General features: G+C 42.0%; 1 protein-coding gene across 2 annotated transcripts; it reads left to right on the plus strand.

Annotated features, from left to right (window-relative positions):
* The first annotated feature begins 52 nt into the window (after positions 1–52).
* tom1l2b (target of myb1 like 2 membrane trafficking protein b) lies at positions 53–12,839 on the plus strand. Of its 2 annotated transcripts, XM_079182181.1 has the most exons (15): positions 53–130; positions 539–623; positions 1,364–1,442; positions 1,730–1,879; positions 2,923–3,057; positions 3,489–3,635; positions 4,311–4,427; positions 4,686–4,819; positions 4,986–5,037; positions 6,899–7,067; positions 7,750–7,876; positions 7,963–8,038; positions 8,872–8,931; positions 9,810–9,846; positions 9,996–12,839. In XM_079182181.1, the coding sequence occupies exons 1-15, from the start codon at positions 79–81 to the stop codon at positions 10,142–10,144; spliced, it is 1,569 nt and encodes a 522-aa protein (XP_079038307.1). In that variant the 5' UTR covers positions 53–78; the 3' UTR covers positions 10,145–12,839. The 2 variants fall into 2 exon arrangements, with proteins under 2 accessions (XP_079038307.1, XP_079038308.1); XM_079182182.1 differs by lacking the exon at positions 8,872–8,931.
* The last annotated feature ends 4,094 nt before the right edge of the window (positions 12,840–16,933 follow it).

The raw sequence follows: 16,933 nt of genomic DNA on the forward strand, positions 1-16,933 counted from the left end.
GTGGGCGGGACCTTTGGGACGTTTCCTCATGTTTAATCGTCATCAACCCGTGGACTGACTTGTTTGTTGTCGAGCAAGATGGAGTTCCTTTTGGGAAATCCTTACAGTACCCCAGTGGGGCATTGCATTGGTATGTAACCTGATGTTTAAGCGTGAAGTTAGCTGTGTGTGTGTGTCCTGTAAATGCGTCAGTGTTGTGCGATGGGTCGTTTTTACGTGCTCGCTACCTTTAGCATGCTAACGTGTCTGAATGAGTTCTCTACAGCTGGACCGTTAGCCGCCTAGCTAAGTGGTGGTTGCGGTAACGTCTCTTGTCACTTTGCTAGCAGTACATTTAACAAACTGAAGGTCTGTTTTCTGTCATTGTCAATCAGTGTTAAATATATACGCGGTATCTTAAAGGGTGACTGATACACTGACGGATAGAAGCTAACGTTAACAGTCAGCTAGCCGCCAGACATCGTCTTATGATTGGTCTGCTGTCTTTCACTCAGACGTCGCTTTTAGGGTATTTAACTGAACACTTGTGTCTTTCCAGAGAGAGCCACCGATGGCTCTCTGCAAAATGAAGACTGGACTCTTAACATGGAAATATGTGACCTAATCAATGAAACAGAGGATGGGTGAGTACCGAGAGGGGGAAAAAAAACAATGAATATCCATATCTGTTATTGATTAACCCTCCGATATGCACTGGCTTGATGGAGTCTTCTTTGATCCTGCGCTGTTTAGATAATGCATTGCTGGAGCAGGATATGTTATCAGAGTCAATCTTTTCCCTTTTTTCTTTATCCATGTCATACTAAGAGAAGACGCCCAGCTCTGGCTGTGTAAGGTGGATTTATGCAAGGCCTCGCTGCTTATCTCATTCCTCCATTAACCTTGTACTGTATGTTTAAGCCGGTGTGTGGCGTCCAGGTCTTGTTTGTTTAGCGGGTTGTAAACTGCCTTTGGTTGGGTCTAACCCAGTGCAGTGCGCTGTGTGTCAGCGGTATAAATAGGTCTGACTCACCATATTCCTCTTCCCTCTGGGGAGTGTAAGGGGTGATTATACACAGACTGAATTGAAAAGTTAATAATTACTGCCTTGGAGTTAAACATCCACTTTGTTAATGCAGAGATGTGAAAAGTCAAAGAGTCATTGGCGTGTACCTGTGGCTGGTATTCTGCTTCTTGCAGGTGTGTCCATCATTCAAAATGCCCCTTAAAGACCGCCGTCATTAAGTCAACTTGATAATCGTGTTTGTTCTGCTTGGAATTACTTTACCAATCCGATTTAAAAGCTGTGGGCATACTGAACTATGCTATCCTTGTGTGCTTTTTCCTTGTGTGTTAATGTGTTAATGTGTGTGTGTGTGTGCAGGCCAAAGGATGCGATTAGAGCAGTGAAGAAGAGGCTGAATGGCAACAGGAACTACAGGGAAGTGATGTTGACTTTAACGGTGAGTTAGTAGAAGTGGGCAAGAGGAGGGAAGCTACACTGTATTTACATGCTACAGTATTAAAAAGAGTTATTCGTGTAGTCTAGTCCTCCTATTGTCACAATCAGATGACTAAGTCACATGTGGAATCAAGTGTTATTGTGTTCTTTTCTGTCGCTTAATGTAATGTGTATAATCTGCATTTCACAGATCATTTAAAACGTGTCCGTCTATATGTGGGTTTGCAAAACGTAGGACGCCTGTAACAGGATTTATAGTGACAGTGATTTCTTCTCTGCATCCACCAGGTCCTGGAGACGGGTGTGAAGAACTGCGGCCATCGTTTTCATGCTATGGTCACTAGCAGGGACTTTGTTGACGGCGTGCTCGTTAAAATCATCTCCCCTAAAAATAACCCGCCCACAATCGTTCAAGACAAAGTACTTGCCCTGATTCAGGTAAGATAATTGGGGAAATTGCTTCCACGTTAGCAGACTCGGTGAAAGTTAATAGGTTACTCGCAAAATAAAGTTATTCAGTCTTTACATTTTCTTTTTTAATGCTGTACGTCAATGTGACAGAAAGCTGGTGTTTTGGATTGGGGTCAGTTAGTGAGAGGTGAAGTGGGGTAACTGGTGTCGGTGTTTAGTCCTAAAGGTGTCCTGTCATCCCCGGGCAGAGCCTCAGGTAAAGTACAGTGTCTCCAGGGCTTCAGCCGGGAGCAGCTCTCGTTACCCGTCACGGCTCGGGTAGCGCTGCTAGACCCATGTGGGCGGCTCTTATTTCCGCCACTGAAACCATGTGGCTACGCTTGTTTCTTGTTTGTCTAGTCATTAGGTGGGCCAGCTGGGAAAACAGTGTGGGGAAAACTGTATCGAACAGCGCTCCCTTTACACAACGGCAAGAGTGTTGTTGGCGTTTTGTTTAGTGTAATAATTTGTGTAATACCCGGCTGGGCTGCAGACTGCGGTTGTGTTGAGCACCTGTCTCAACTCTCAGTGGTTAGTGTACCTTTTGTGCAAGTGAGCATTGTGCACAGTTAATAGTCCTAACAACGCTAAACCAGCCTCGGTTTAGAGTATTGGATTTGTAATCTGCTTTATTTCAGACGCACCTAAACCAAATAAAGAGAGCTGTTGTGGAAATTATAATGTTAGATCGAACTGGCTTACAGTTTGAAGTGACTTGAGTAGCAAACCTTTGGATAAAGAACACCCTCAAAGTCCTTTTGCACTTGTTTTTGAGCAGTTGCAATGGATTATGACCCAGTTTAGCTGTAACCTTCCCACTGGTGAGAGAAGAGAGAGAAGCCAGGAGCTTTGTGGTTTGCTGACTGAATGTATTCAAAGGCAGACAAACAGAAATGATCAGAGAGCAGTCCTCTTTACCGTTCTCACATCCCTTGCTTTGTTTGCTGTGTCAGCCCTCCCTTTGCCCATTTGTGTCTATTCAGTCTCCCTCTCGTTCCGTTTAACTCTTTTCTTCCCCTTCCCTTCTCCAGGCATGGGCTGATGCGTTCAGGAGCAGTCCGGACCTCACGGGTGTGGTCCAGGTCTACGAGGAGCTAAAGAGGAAAGGCATCGAGTTCCCCATGTCGGAGCTGGAGACCCTGTCACCCATACACACACCTCAGCGGGTAGGAGGCATCGCACTAAGTGGGGCTGCCAAAACATGACGATTCGTTCTAAAATGTAGTATGAACTATTCGAATATCTGTTATCTATTTTATTCCCGTTGCTCGCTCAGAAAGCACCACAACGGACGAATAACGGCTGAATTGTGACGTTGGAATGAGGAGTGATCTATACGATGCCTCCTCATCTATATCTCATATCTATATGATGCCAACTTGCGGTTCTTTACCATTATTACAGCTGTGGTTGAATTATTCCTCATTCAGCTCGACCTAAAGTTAGTTAGTTAGTTTTTTTTTAACCATTTTTATTCCTAATATATTTGCGAATTTAGAATATTTGTTGGCAGCCCTAATACTGAGCAGCTTAAATGTGTACATATACAGTATAATGCGATTTATCTTCCCGAGGTAATTTGTCTGTCTCTCTCTAGTTGGCTTCTGCTCCAGAGGGCGACTCCACCCTACATAAGTTCAGCACCACTCCTCAGCCCACACCACAGGCTGTCCCACCAGCCTACACCGCCCCTCAGGTCCCCAACATTCTCGCCTCTGGATCCGTCAATCCTACACCTGAGCAGGTACAGAGCTACTCCCAGAAACACACTGAAACTAAACGGTTGGTTCACATTTGTACTCGACCTGTAGCAACCTGACAGACTCCTACATGTTCTGGTTTCAAATTCCCCCCTGGGGATGAATAAAGTATATATCTATCTATCTATCTTCTTCTTTTTGTCAGTGTTGAGTTTGCCTTGGTTAAGCTTGTGTTCACACTACGACCACTTGGAGTGGCAGAAACTGGATGTTTCAACAGTTGTTTAATCATTACTTGTAGCTAACTATTTCAATTGTCCATTATTTTGAGCTAACGTTAAGTATTTCAACTGTTTATGTGTAACTTTTAGCTAGCTATTTCAAATTCTCTGCTCCTTTGCTATGTAGTTTTAATGAACTTTTAATTACAGCACATGGTGTATCAGTTTTGTTACAATGGACTGAGGTTGATTGGCAGCTTATGAGTTATGTTAATCTATTGACGGTCCGCATCATATAATCTGCTATTCTTTTTGGCTGTTTATTGTCCTCCATATAGACTTTTACTGAAATAAATCTTTTTATTTTTTAGTTCAACTTTCCATGTACCCCTGGAGTACAAGTCTGGATTCACTGTCCTAAGCGATACTATTGGCTTCAAATTTGATAATTCTTAATAACATACTAACTGTAGATGAATTTAACTCTATGACACACAGATTTGCCGGCTGCGCAGTGAGCTGGACGTTGTTCGTGGAAACACTAAAGTGATGTCGGAGATGTTGACTGAGATGGTCCCGGGACAGGAGGAGGCTGCAGACTATGAGTTGCTACAGGCAAGGAACCGTGTGTCTGTGTGTGTGTCTGTGTGTGTGTGTGTTTCTTCAAATATGAAATACAACTAGTGTTTTTAGTTGAAGATACATGTACGAAGCATTAAGAACAGTAACCTAAGACCACTATTTAATACCCGTGTGTGTGTGTGTGTGTGTGTGTGTGTGTGTGTGTGTGTGTGTGTGTGTGTGTGTGTGTGTGTGTGTGTGTGTGTGTGTGTGTGTGTGTGTGTGTGTGTGTGTGTGTGTGTGTGTGTGTAGGAGCTGAACAGGACTTGTAGAGCCATGCAGCAGAGGATAGTGGAGCTCATCTCCTGCGTTTCCAATGAGACGGTGACTGAGGAGCTGCTCCATGTCAACGATGACCTCAATAACATTTTCCTACGCTACGAAAGGTTAGAACACACGAGAAAATGAAGGTTCATACAAAAAAAAGTATGCATTTTAAAACACATCTTTTCTCCAGCATCATTGTATGTTTGCACAGATCTGGTGAGGTAAACTCTGAGGGTTTTTTTTCTTGTTTTCTTTCATGTTGTCCTTCCTTGACGCTGGCCTTAGGTATGAGAGGTTTAGGTCTGGGAGGTCCTCAGCTCACGGTGTCAACAATGGGGTGAGTCAGCCGTTAGTAGCTAATGTTCGGATCCGATACCTGTCTGAAACCTCTGAGCTAGTTCTTCTATGTCATCCCTTTTGCTCATGTTTTCTCACCCTCTGATGTTCGACACCTGTCAGTGTCAGTAATGTGGACTTGCATGTCAAGTGCTGTTATCCGTCAGTTACCTATCAGTGATTTACCAGATTTACATGCCTAATTAAATGGAAATCCAATAAAGACATGCATGTGTTCACTATAAAATGCAAAGCAAATATGACATTTTTTTGAATATTCTGTCTACAGTCAGTGCAGGCCTGTTGCATTTAAGTCCAGTCCAGCAGGGGGAAACAATGACTGCACAGACGTCAATGCAAAACACAGTCTTTGCATGTTGGCGCTGGGATGATTGTATGTAGAGATCCACTAGTGTTGTCCATGCCAGAATGAAAAACAACCAAGAGTCCAGTCAGAGCTGTGGAGCAGTGGTTTATGCCAAAATGGTGCTTTTAAGATTCATCAGCCAAGAGACCTGACTGCATCGTTGAAAGGCCAGTTGCAGCATCAGATAGAAGTCATTCTTTAATATCACTTTTATATGCCTGTTTTTGACTTTTATCTAACACTCAAGCCTCACTTTTTTGCCGATCAGCTTCTATTTGACATGCGTTGTCACAGCTGTACTGGAATACATTCCTGCCTTTCAATGTTCCCTCAACTCCATGTACTATATACTCTATGCCTTCAGTAGGAGTCTTCATGCCTTTTATTTCCCCTCTCGTTTCCATCTCATCTCTTTTATGTACCGATTCATATTTTCTTAGTTATACAACAAAAAAACAACATGGACCAAAAACATTGCCAGGAATCTGATGAAAAGCATGGGGCAAGGATACTTTGTTGGAACATGCTTACCCCTTCATTGGGTTTCCAGTTAATCAGGCATGCTATATCTTCCATAGGTATCATATCATTGCAGTGTGTCCCTGCACAGGCATGTTAATGGTATTCACTGTCTCTTCCTTTCTGTTCTCTTCTGTTTCTGTGGCTAGCTGAGACAGGCAAGTATGAAAATATTGTCCCTAAATGACCAGCCTCACCCCACAGCGACTCTTGAAACATGGCTAGATAATATGGGCCCGGCCTCCACCTCCACCAGTATCTGTCACCCCCATATGGCATGTTTTGACTTTGCAGCCCCCAACAGCCAATTAAATGATGAAACCTGGAGGTAGACTGACAGTGATACGAGCTTTAACATGGCACGAAGTGAATGTGTCCCTAGAATCACTGTCATGTTGTGTTTGCATTATCTCAAACAGTCAGGGTTTGGGATTTTGTAAAATGGTTTTAATAGATTAACTCCTCCAGAGCCCAAATATGAAATATTCCCTCCTCCCTCCCCGCTGTATTCCTACCTTCTTAAGGGGATTGTTTGTGCTAATAGTTAACAGCACTTTTATTGTTATTGACAACGCTAACCCCACGTAAAAAGGTAAATGTGTCTCTAATGAAGAGCAGTATTCCTGTAACCCCCTTAAGAAACAGGTTTTTCCAAAAGGTTACTTAATTTCCTGCTATCCTCAGTTACAGACATTTTCATGCTCTCCTGAAGCTAACCCACGTGTTTTCCGAGATTGTACTTATTCTCACCATGCACCATGCCCTCATTTCCTTTTTATTTGAACCACAATGTTTTTTTCTTCATTTCCTTTCTAGACACAGTCAAGGAACTATATGCTATGTAACCCTGCCTTTTCCTTAGACTTCCACAAAACGATTTGTTTTGTTGCTCATCAGCCAGAAACCCATAAATCCTTCAATTAGCTTTTACACGAAACCAGAGCTGTCGTGTTTCTCATCCGTTCTTCTTCACCAGGTCTTGAGCGAGGCTACAGAGGACAACCTCATAGACCTCGGCCCAGGCTCCCCAGCCGTGGTCAGCAACATGCAGAACGCAGCGCCGTCCAGCTTGCCTCCCACCATCACAGCCCACGCGGCAAGGCCCTCCTCCCCGGCCACCTTGGCCTCCCGCTTGGCCGGCCTCGGTATGTGAGCCCAAACCTCAGTCTTCTTCTGCAACTTTCTATACTCGAATGTAATCACATATTGTAGATTGTACTTCCAATAGCTGTTGAGCGCTGGTTGTGTTTCTGAACATATGTCAGACTCGGCTGAAACAAACCAACATAATGGGCTTTGCTAGATTAGCCTGCAGGCTGGCTAGCTAGCTAGCTAGCTAGCTAGCTAGCTATGTATTGATGAAGACAAACAAAGTCTCCTCAGGCTGAAAGTATAGTTTGTATAGAGACTATATCTGAAAACGAGAGAGACAACACTTTGGGAAATACCTGTATTTAACCTTCTTACTGATAGTTAGATAGACAGTTTTAATGCTAAGCTAACTCTTGGCTCTAGTGCCATAGCTAATGCACGGCTATCGGAGTGGTATTGATCTTCCTGTCCAAATCTTGGCAAGAAAGTAAGTGAAAGTAATTTAAGCTATTCCTTTAATTACTGCACCAAAACATTTTGTTGTAAACCTAATTTAGCCGCCAGCTGATTCTGCATTTGACCTCTAATTTAGCACCAGCAATGTTTGCGAGAGGATTTTTTCCTTTAGAGAATAGACTCTGAGTGAAATAGTGACTATTCCATTTACTTTGTTTAAGCGGTGGAGTTCTGTTTTTATGCGGTAGACCATCAAGTGTTTTTTTTTTCCCCCTCCAGACATGGGCGCTGACAGTGTAAGCAGTACTTTGAGCTCTCTATCTAGCTGTAAGCCTCCTCTTGGCCAGGATGACTTTGATGTGTTTGCTCAGACCAGGACTGGAGCTCTGCCCGAAACATGCAACACGTAAGGAAGCTATATTCATATTTTCAATTAGGAAGAATGAGGCAAAACAGGATTCTTAAAGCCCGTTTTCTACCTCTTTGTCTTAGCGCGACAGCAGAAGACAGCAACACCTCTGAAAGCCTTCCTCCCACTCTGGATGTCCAACAGCCGACTGCAGGAGCGGTGAGTCTCAGTGACACGGGCCTTCATGTCCAGCGTGGGCTTTAATGCCCAGTCTGTGTTTTTATAACCACTGTGCCATGCAACTGCACCAGGCATTTCCCCTCATGCTTTAACTGGTGCTGCTGGATGCTACTAATCGCTCAGTTAGTTAACAAAATGAGAACTTTAAACTTCTCTTGGACATTATTTTTTTTTTCTAACCGAGCTTGTAGTTCTAACAGCAATGTTTTAAGTAATCGGGCTACATTTCCAGCTGTTTTGTTGGTCTCAACATGCTTCTGGTGCATTTTAGTTTTTCAAGTAGCTGCTACTCATTCCCTGCTGTTGCATTACTAACACAAGACAAAGATTTGTATCTGGTCAGTTGTAGTGTGTGCATCTTCATCTTAACCCTGCTTTCACACTAACTGAACTGTCAAGCAGGAAAGGGACTGACTGGCTGCTGCTAATCGGTTTGTTTTATGTGCTCTGTGGGTTATTGACTGCGTAAAATGGTGAAATGAAATGATAAACCTGGTGGTTACTGGCCCAAGCGACCTGCTGTGCTGTAAGATATGCTGTTGCCCGCTCTATTCATATTCCGCGTCTTTAGTCTCGTCTTAATCAGCTTTTGCAAAGTGCTCTGTGTTTTTTGGTTTCTCCTGCATCTCCATGTCTTTATTTTTTTTCCCTCACAAAATACGTTCTTAAGTTGCATTTGAGTTAACGCTGACGTTCATTTAAGTCATATTTTCTGTTGTGTTTGGGGCGGGATTTTTTTTTCTTTTTTTTCTGTTCTGTTGTGGCATTGCCGCCCTCCGGCCACCTGTTGCCATCTTGCCGCTGCTCCGTAGGGCGTCGGAGGCCAGTCCTCTGTCATGGATGACATAGAGGAGTGGCTGTGTACTGATGTGGTGAGCCCGTCATGATTTTTATTTCTGCCTGCAGTTCTCTCTCCGCCCTTCTCTTTCCTTTTCCACGCTGTTTTATCCCCTTATCGTATCTTCAAAGCCAGAAGGTGTCACATTTCTTTAACAGTACATTTCCTCACTTTTTGGCCAATCCCACACTGATATCCTCGTTCACTTTTAAGTTACTAACGCTGTGTTACGGGGACAAGCTAACACGACAAAATAGTGTAAAATGAGCATGAAGTTTTGAATGCAGACACGTGTTGCTGTGTGTGAGATCATGCTTTCCTACCACTAATAGATGTACTATAAAGCATCTATAATCTGGTTTTAGTCCGGCGCTTAAACAATGCCGTGAACATTCTGGGTTATGAACGACTGTATCCATCTGACTCGAACAATCAAGGATAAAGTTTATTCTACTGCGTGGGATCTTTAGTTGTTAAGAAAGACATGTTTTTAATTTTGTGTTTGTGGCCAACAATGAGCAATGAAGCATTACGAGAGTTCATGCTCATTTTAACACAAATGTATGAGATGGTGTTGCATTATTGTGTGGTAATATCCGGCTGTTTTGTTTGGGAAACAACTGGTGGATTTCTTTTGGTTTTCATACTATTTTCTATAAATGGGCATCAATAAAATAATGTATTACTATTAATAAAAAAAAGTGTTCGCACAATCGTGGGTGAGTGGTAATGTCAGGTACGTGGCTTCTTATTATGTAATAAAACTGGCGAGTGTGTGGTGTGGTGTGTGGTGATATTGGGCACATGCACTGGATCAGAACTTAACTTGGTTTGCGGTGGTTTGCAATGGATTAGCTTTAGCAGAGTCAACTCCCAGGTGTGACATTGTTGTCTTTTTGTTTTTTTCACCAGCAAGGGGATGAAGCGGAAGAAGGTGTGACAAGTGAAGGTAGGTCATGCATCTTTTTTTTTTCCTCTTAATTTCCCATTTGTTGATTTCCTGCTTTGTTACATTTGAGCCACTTCTTCTCTCAAGTTAACGTTCTCTTCCTCCTTTTTGTTTTTTTCTTTCTCCTTCCGATGATCCAACACTTCCAGAGTTCGACAAGTTCCTCGAGGAGAGAGCCAAAGCTGCAGAGATGGTCCCCAGCTTACCGTCGCCCCCCAGTGGCGAGCCGGGTGCAGCGCAGGGAACCCCCAACCGCAAGAAGCCAGAGAGGCCGGAGGACGCTTTGTTCGCCATGTAGACCTGGACATTCTACCTTTTTTGACCTCTGACCCCCCCCCCAGCCTAAGACCCAAACCAGCCGAGCAGCATCACCCGAGGACAGACTGACCCGACACTAACATGCATCCACCACCGTTAGGATTCAGCGCTTCTTCATTACACTACAGATTTGTAAATGCTCTCCTTATAAAAAGGGAATTATTCATGCGCTCCGTTAATTCCCTCACAAGAAAGGGGAAAACCAAACGAATGGCCTCCTTTTGATCGTGCCACCAGACGATGGATCTCACCCACGTGATGTCTGGTGTCAGAGACTATGAGGCAGCCTGCTTTCTCCCTCTTCTTTACGTGTGAAGAATCTCCCTCCACCTGTTGTGGACTGCAGAGCTTCATGTTGCAGCTAATCCTCAAAAAAAAGAGAGTTTTGTAAAAAAAGAGAGTTTGGCTGTCCTTGTCATTATTAGTAGGGAATCAATTTCTTACCCAAAGCCCTGAAAGCATGCATTAGCGCCACCATTCTTGATCATTTTAAGTTTTTACTGCGAGCAAAAAACCCCCCCCCCCCGACAGAAACGTTCCGGTTGTTACTGCGGAAGTGCCCGTCACATCGCAGTGCTGCACTGCAAGTCAGTCCGAGTTGAATTGTAAATCTGTAAATGACAAATGTCAAGTTTATTAGTTGTGTGTATATTTAAAGCTACAGAGAAAGAGAAGTTGATTTAATGTAGATTTTTTTTTTTTTTTTTTTTGAAAAGGCTTTATCCTCCAGCTGCTTTGACAATAGGGATGTACCTCACTGGGGTCAGCTTTTTCACAAGAGAAGGGAAGCGTATACATCTGATAATCTACAAAAACTCATTTAAACAGAAGAAGAAGAAGAAGGGAAGATAGTTTTTGTGATTGGCATAATTGCGCACAACGCCAACAAATGCGTCCTTTTACCCTCCTCTGAATCACATGTTGTATATTTTTCTTTGACAAACGTAACCACCGCTGTTGCTGTTGTTGTTGTTGTTGTTGTTGAGATTATGTTTGCTGAGATTTTATTCACATAAACCTGCTGTCTGAATCTTTGCAGGTAGTTTAATTCCATCTGCTGAGAAAATGCTGTGTCATCATCCCTTTTATGTAATCTTCTTTTGACCGAGCACAGACGCTTTGTGTCACGAATTTCCACGGGTTGAGTTCACAGGGAGCGGTCTTGTTATTTTTGAACAGAATCCCAGAAGCTGAAGAGACACACATGCTGTCATTGGTGGGTTTTTACTCATCGACTCCAGGTTTTAACTAACTTCCCCCTTTTTGAGTAGATTGTGTTTTCTGTATGATTTCGGACCAAAATTGTGCTTTTTTTTTCTCTCCTGGGCGTGGGGGGGAAGTTTCTTGGATAATTGGGTTGTCGGTACATAATCAGGTCCTGTCTTTTGATTTAGAATTCACAGCTTAATATCCAGGGATGTAATGAGAAGGCGATATCACACTACAAAAGCTGTTATATTTGTGTGTTTGCTCCTTCATTTCTTTACGCTGACATCTTTTAAAAGGCCCGACCTTTTCGACGTGACATTTGTTTTCAGAAATGAGCTGGCTGCAGACGCAGTGCTACAAACGAGACGTTTCTCCTCTTTGGACGATTTAACACGTATACAACATGTTACACAATCACGACGAGCTTAAGACAAGCGTGCACTTTGACAGCCGCGTTACCTTTCAACCTGTACTGTAAATCAGCTGACACTTAACCAGATGTAATTTAATGAGATACCGTTTGGAGATATTTGAGCTGAAGTGTAGAAATAATTTATTCAGAACTATTTTTTCCGTCTTCAGATCAGTATTTTAAAGCGTTTTATTGTGCAAAAGAAAAATGGGAAATGTAAAGGGACAGACTAAGGAATTGTCATAATGGTGTGTGTGTGTGTGTGTTTTAGTGTTTTTCTTAATGAAGTTCAGATTTGTCTTTTTATACATTGCTGCTGGCTAATGTATTTAATGTTTTATGGTTATATCGGTTATGTGGATATTCTTGGTTGAATATGTTCGTACAGTAAAAGTATGGACATAACATTAACAGCAGCCCATCACTGACTCATAGCTGCAAGAGAGCCACACCAGTTCTCCCGTTTATCTCATGAAGGATCCATATTTAAATAGATTCACTCTGACGTGTTGGCACATGACGACACGGATTACGTTAACTTGGACACTTTTTCGACAAAGCATCAACATTGCACATTTTGAAAGGGAAACCTCTCCTTCCGTTTCCTTGTTTTGGTGTTCAGAGTGCGTGTGCGTGTGTGTGTGTGTGTGTGTGTGTGTGTGTCAGCTGTTCTGTAACGCAGAAACCTTTTTATCTCAGTTGATTGAAGAAAAAAAAAAAAAAAGAAGAAGGCTACAAATGTGTGTTTTAAAGAATACATGTTGTTACTATCCTGTTTGATACCGCCCAGGATCAACCTGCTTTATATCAGTGTGAGCGCCGTCAGTGATTTGTAACTGAATCTCAGCATACCCCAGACTCTGCCAGTCATCTCTGTTCTGCAGAGGAACAATGCGTTTCTCTGTATTGTCACTGGATGATATGAATAGAGATGCCGATAAGCGAGGCTGTGCTTTGTGACTGCTTCTTTCCTGAGTCGCCTCATCTCCCATTTCTCTTTGTGTTGTTTGACTTATGCATGAACTCCTAATAAAACATTAGCAGTGTGTCCGCATCCTTTGCAGTTTTGTCTTTTTTATTTTTGCGGTCTTGTATTGCCTGCAGAATGTACCGGCTATTTGCTGCACAACAATGTGCCGCCACCACTCCACTCCTCTCCTTGGCATACCATCCTTCGCCTGGCTCCTTCTTCAGATGGTAATAGCTGAAGCTGACCTGCAGTAAACCCTGCCTGGAGGCCCATGGGCCCCACACCAGGGGCTTCCCCCATTGGTCCTCTGGAATCGCCTCATCCCACAATATGGCCCCACACATTCAGCCTTGGCCACTGGAGCGTTTTCCCGGTCAAAAGAAAAGAAAGAGGCGTGTGTCTGTCGGACAGTAGACTGGAATACACTAGTGCACAGGGTCCCTGTTTGACTCAACATGTGCTGGTTTTAAATTAGACTTTATAACCTATTTCAATTCATATCGCACAAAAGAGCTTGTGGATTTCTCTTCAAGAGGTAAATGGATGCTTTTATGTTTTCAAGTTAATCACTGAAAGAAAATTCTATTTCTTTTTAGAAATGAATTCTGTTTTTTTTAGCTCTAGGTTTAACTCTGGTGGTAATTTGTCTGAGGCAACATGTGCTGCTTGTTGGTGTACAATAGTGTCGTGCTACTGTGTGTGTAAAAACTTGTTACCACTACTGTAGTAAAAAAAAAGTATGTGTTGATAGTGAGACGGACAAGAATCTAACCTCAACACTGCTGAATTTGAGCACATTGCTCATATCTTGGCGAGCATCACAATAACTCTTCACATTGCATCTGTTGCAGAGGCCCGAGCGTGTGGAGCTGTGGGACTCTCAAGAATCTCTTCTACCAAAGAGTAGAAATATAGAGCATCAGCTTTTACTCCGACCTGCTGTCTGTGAGTCCCCTCTCCTCAAGCAGCTAGAGAGCACACCCTGGTGGTTGGACTACAGAGCCTAATCACACACTCGTGAGTGTTCAAATTGAGAGGAAAAGGATCGTCCTTCCACTTGAACCGTCGATAAAACTTACAATAGACCGCTTTATCGCCCATAAAGCTGCATAAAACCGCCTGCAAAAAAAGAGCAGGAATCACCACGACGACCTCTGGATCAACCATCGAGCAAATGTTTCCGAGTGCGCGTGGAAATGCTGGCCAGAGCTGTGGTGCATTGTAGTTGCATTGCATGTTATGCTGACGCAGTGCAATGGATCTGCTTTGCAACACAGAACTTGATCAAATAACAACTCAGCCATGAGCACCAACAAGCACGATCAAAGCATAATCCATTATTGGACAACTGACATTTGTTACTTGACAATACAAAAAGTATATGTATTCTGTAAGTGTGTAGTGTATTCTAACTATTTTAAGAATGGTACATATATTGATGTATTTACTGTATAGAGTGCTGGTATGAATATTGTGTCAATAAAATGTTTGGGGGGCATTTTATGGCTTTTATTAGATAGTTTAGTGGAGAGATGGGGAATGATGTCAAACAAAGGTCCCAGACCAGATGATGCGTTTCAGTTGGTGCCAGAGGCCACCAGGGCTCCCTAATCATTTTAATATTTTAAAGAAATATAGACAATCACAAACTGTTTAAATTTCCCCTGAAACTTCTCACTTTGATTTTATTATTTCACATTTGACAACAGGAGTGATTTTTCTCAAGTGCCTGTACTCATTATACAGTACGTCATATTGTACATTATATCTGCTGTAAGGGAATTCAGTGTTGTGTTTTTGACTTTATCATATTATGTTATTACTTGGCCCTGCCTACTGTATATCTAGTAAAGATTATCAGTAGTAGAGAGCAACTAAGTAAGTACATTCACTAAATACTGTACGTAAGTAAAGCTTTGAGGTACTTGTACTTTACTTGAGTATAATCAGTTTTCTGTTTCTTTATACTGCTACCCCTCTACAATTCAGAAGCAAATGTTACTTTGTACTCCACTACATTTATTTGCAAATTTTATTTATTTATATTTATAAGTTACTTTGCAGAATAATGTTTTAGGATGTTTTGCTACACAAACTATTTTTTCGTAACTTTTTCCGACATACAATACTATGACTTTTTTGAAAGTATTATACAATAACTTTTTTCATCATACTATACTATGACTTTTGTTCAAGACATTTTCTAGCATATAGCATACTATACTGTGAATTTTATGACTTTTTGGACATACTACAGTATGGCTTGTCATTACTTTTTTCGACATAATATACTATGAATATTTTCGACATAGTGTACTATGACTTTTTCCACATGCTATAATTTTTTGTGACTTTTTTTTACACACTATAGTATGTGTTTTTTCATGAATTTATTTGACATACTATACAATGAAATTCAAGCTGTTCCGTCAGGAGACGCCGCGACTTAAACCCGTTGCTCTGAAACGGTCATGATCCTGCCGGAATTCTGTAGAAGCTGAGTCTGTTGTTGGAATATTGATTCTAACAACCAAACGTGAAAAAAAAAACAGACATTTATTTCACAGTTTATATTCAATGTTTAAAGCTCACTAACTCTTCCATTGCCAACAAGCGCGCGCATATTTGAAAGACATCAGCTGTTTATTGAGACATTGCTGCTACTGAACTGATTAACCAACTAAATACGTATCAGTAAGTAACGCCAAAAATATGAATCTACGAGCTTCTTGCCATTCGGGTTCTTTTAACTTACTCGTTGAGAATGTGCGTTATGTTAATGCAGGAAGCTAGTTGGAATATTGCTTCTAATACTGACCGGTTTGCTGAAAGTGAACCGTCGACACTGAACATCCCGGGGACCGGAAGCAAGTGGCTCTTCTTTTTCCGCCCCCTGTGTGTGGAGGTCAGTGGGTCCCCTGGATCATCCCTAACCCATTACCATCATGAAAATATCATAAGCATGTTAGTGACTAGTAGCGTTAGCTATTCAGGAATAAGGGAGGAGGCAGTGCCAATGCCCCAACCTTTCTCCAATGAGCACGTGCCTGCTGTGGTATTGTAGTATCGCATACTTAATGAGCGGTTTACATTGTAGATGACTACAATTTATTTTTTGTTACTGCCTGTTGGCTTTGCTACTTGGTGGAACTTGTTTAGCTTGAATGTGGTGAGCAATATCAACGCATCTATAAGTTTATCACCTCTGGTCTTTGACAGGCTGTAACATTAGCAGCCACTGATTGGGACTCCTCGGGCTAGTGGCTTGTGTTGTTCAGGAAAGTTAGGTTGCTGAGGGATGGAAACGCTTGTGTGTTTACCACAGAAGTTACTGCCATCAGTTTGCATTTTGATTTTGATTTTAACAATGAAAGAACGTGGTGACATATGACACTGCTTTGCTTATTGATTTTGAATACGGTCCGGTGTAAAGCAATGCAGAAAAGGAAGCATCAACCACTATCTTTTTTAAATGCATGTAGGTTGCATTGTATAACATTGCATTTCAATTTTCAAGTTTGAATTCATATTTTGATGTTGCCCAGCAGGGAAACTACTTTGAAAATTAAATGTCAAACAGCTTTTCCATTTTCATTTCATATATGGTCACAGAGCACTCGTACTAATGAAAATTGGATTATTTCAATTACATTTTTTTCTGAAATATAGCACATACATACGAGGAAAAGGTGTGTGCTATTGTGGAATTGCATTTTTTTCCAAGTTTACTCTATCATTTTAATAAAGTCCCCTATGGGCTTCCATAGAAATCCAACAGTAGGTCAAAGGATCTAATCGTGACCCTCTAGCGCAAGGACCTTTCCTGAAACTTTACCACGTGTTGATTAAATGAGAACTGACAAATTTAAACAGATTTCTGGCAGATTTCTGAGTTATATTTTCATTTGAATGTCAAGCCCTTTCTTTTATTAAATTTAATATTTTCCATTTCCTTTCTGGAAAAGCACTTCTGGTATTCCTAGCAGGGACACCCCTCTAACAGGCCAAATGTAAACACGTCCCCCAACTGCCATTGATTGACATGCCGTGTTGATTTTGTCATTACCACACACACACACACACACACACACACACACGCACACACTTGAAGCCATGTTCAAATAATAGCACGTTCCCTGCCTTAAAGTGCACCTGCAGATGTGTGTATATCAAAGGCC

Source organism: Pholis gunnellus (genome assembly GCF_910591455.1).
Source record: "Pholis gunnellus genome assembly, chromosome: 21".
Lineage (NCBI taxonomy): Eukaryota > Metazoa > Chordata > Actinopteri > Perciformes > Pholidae > Pholis > Pholis gunnellus.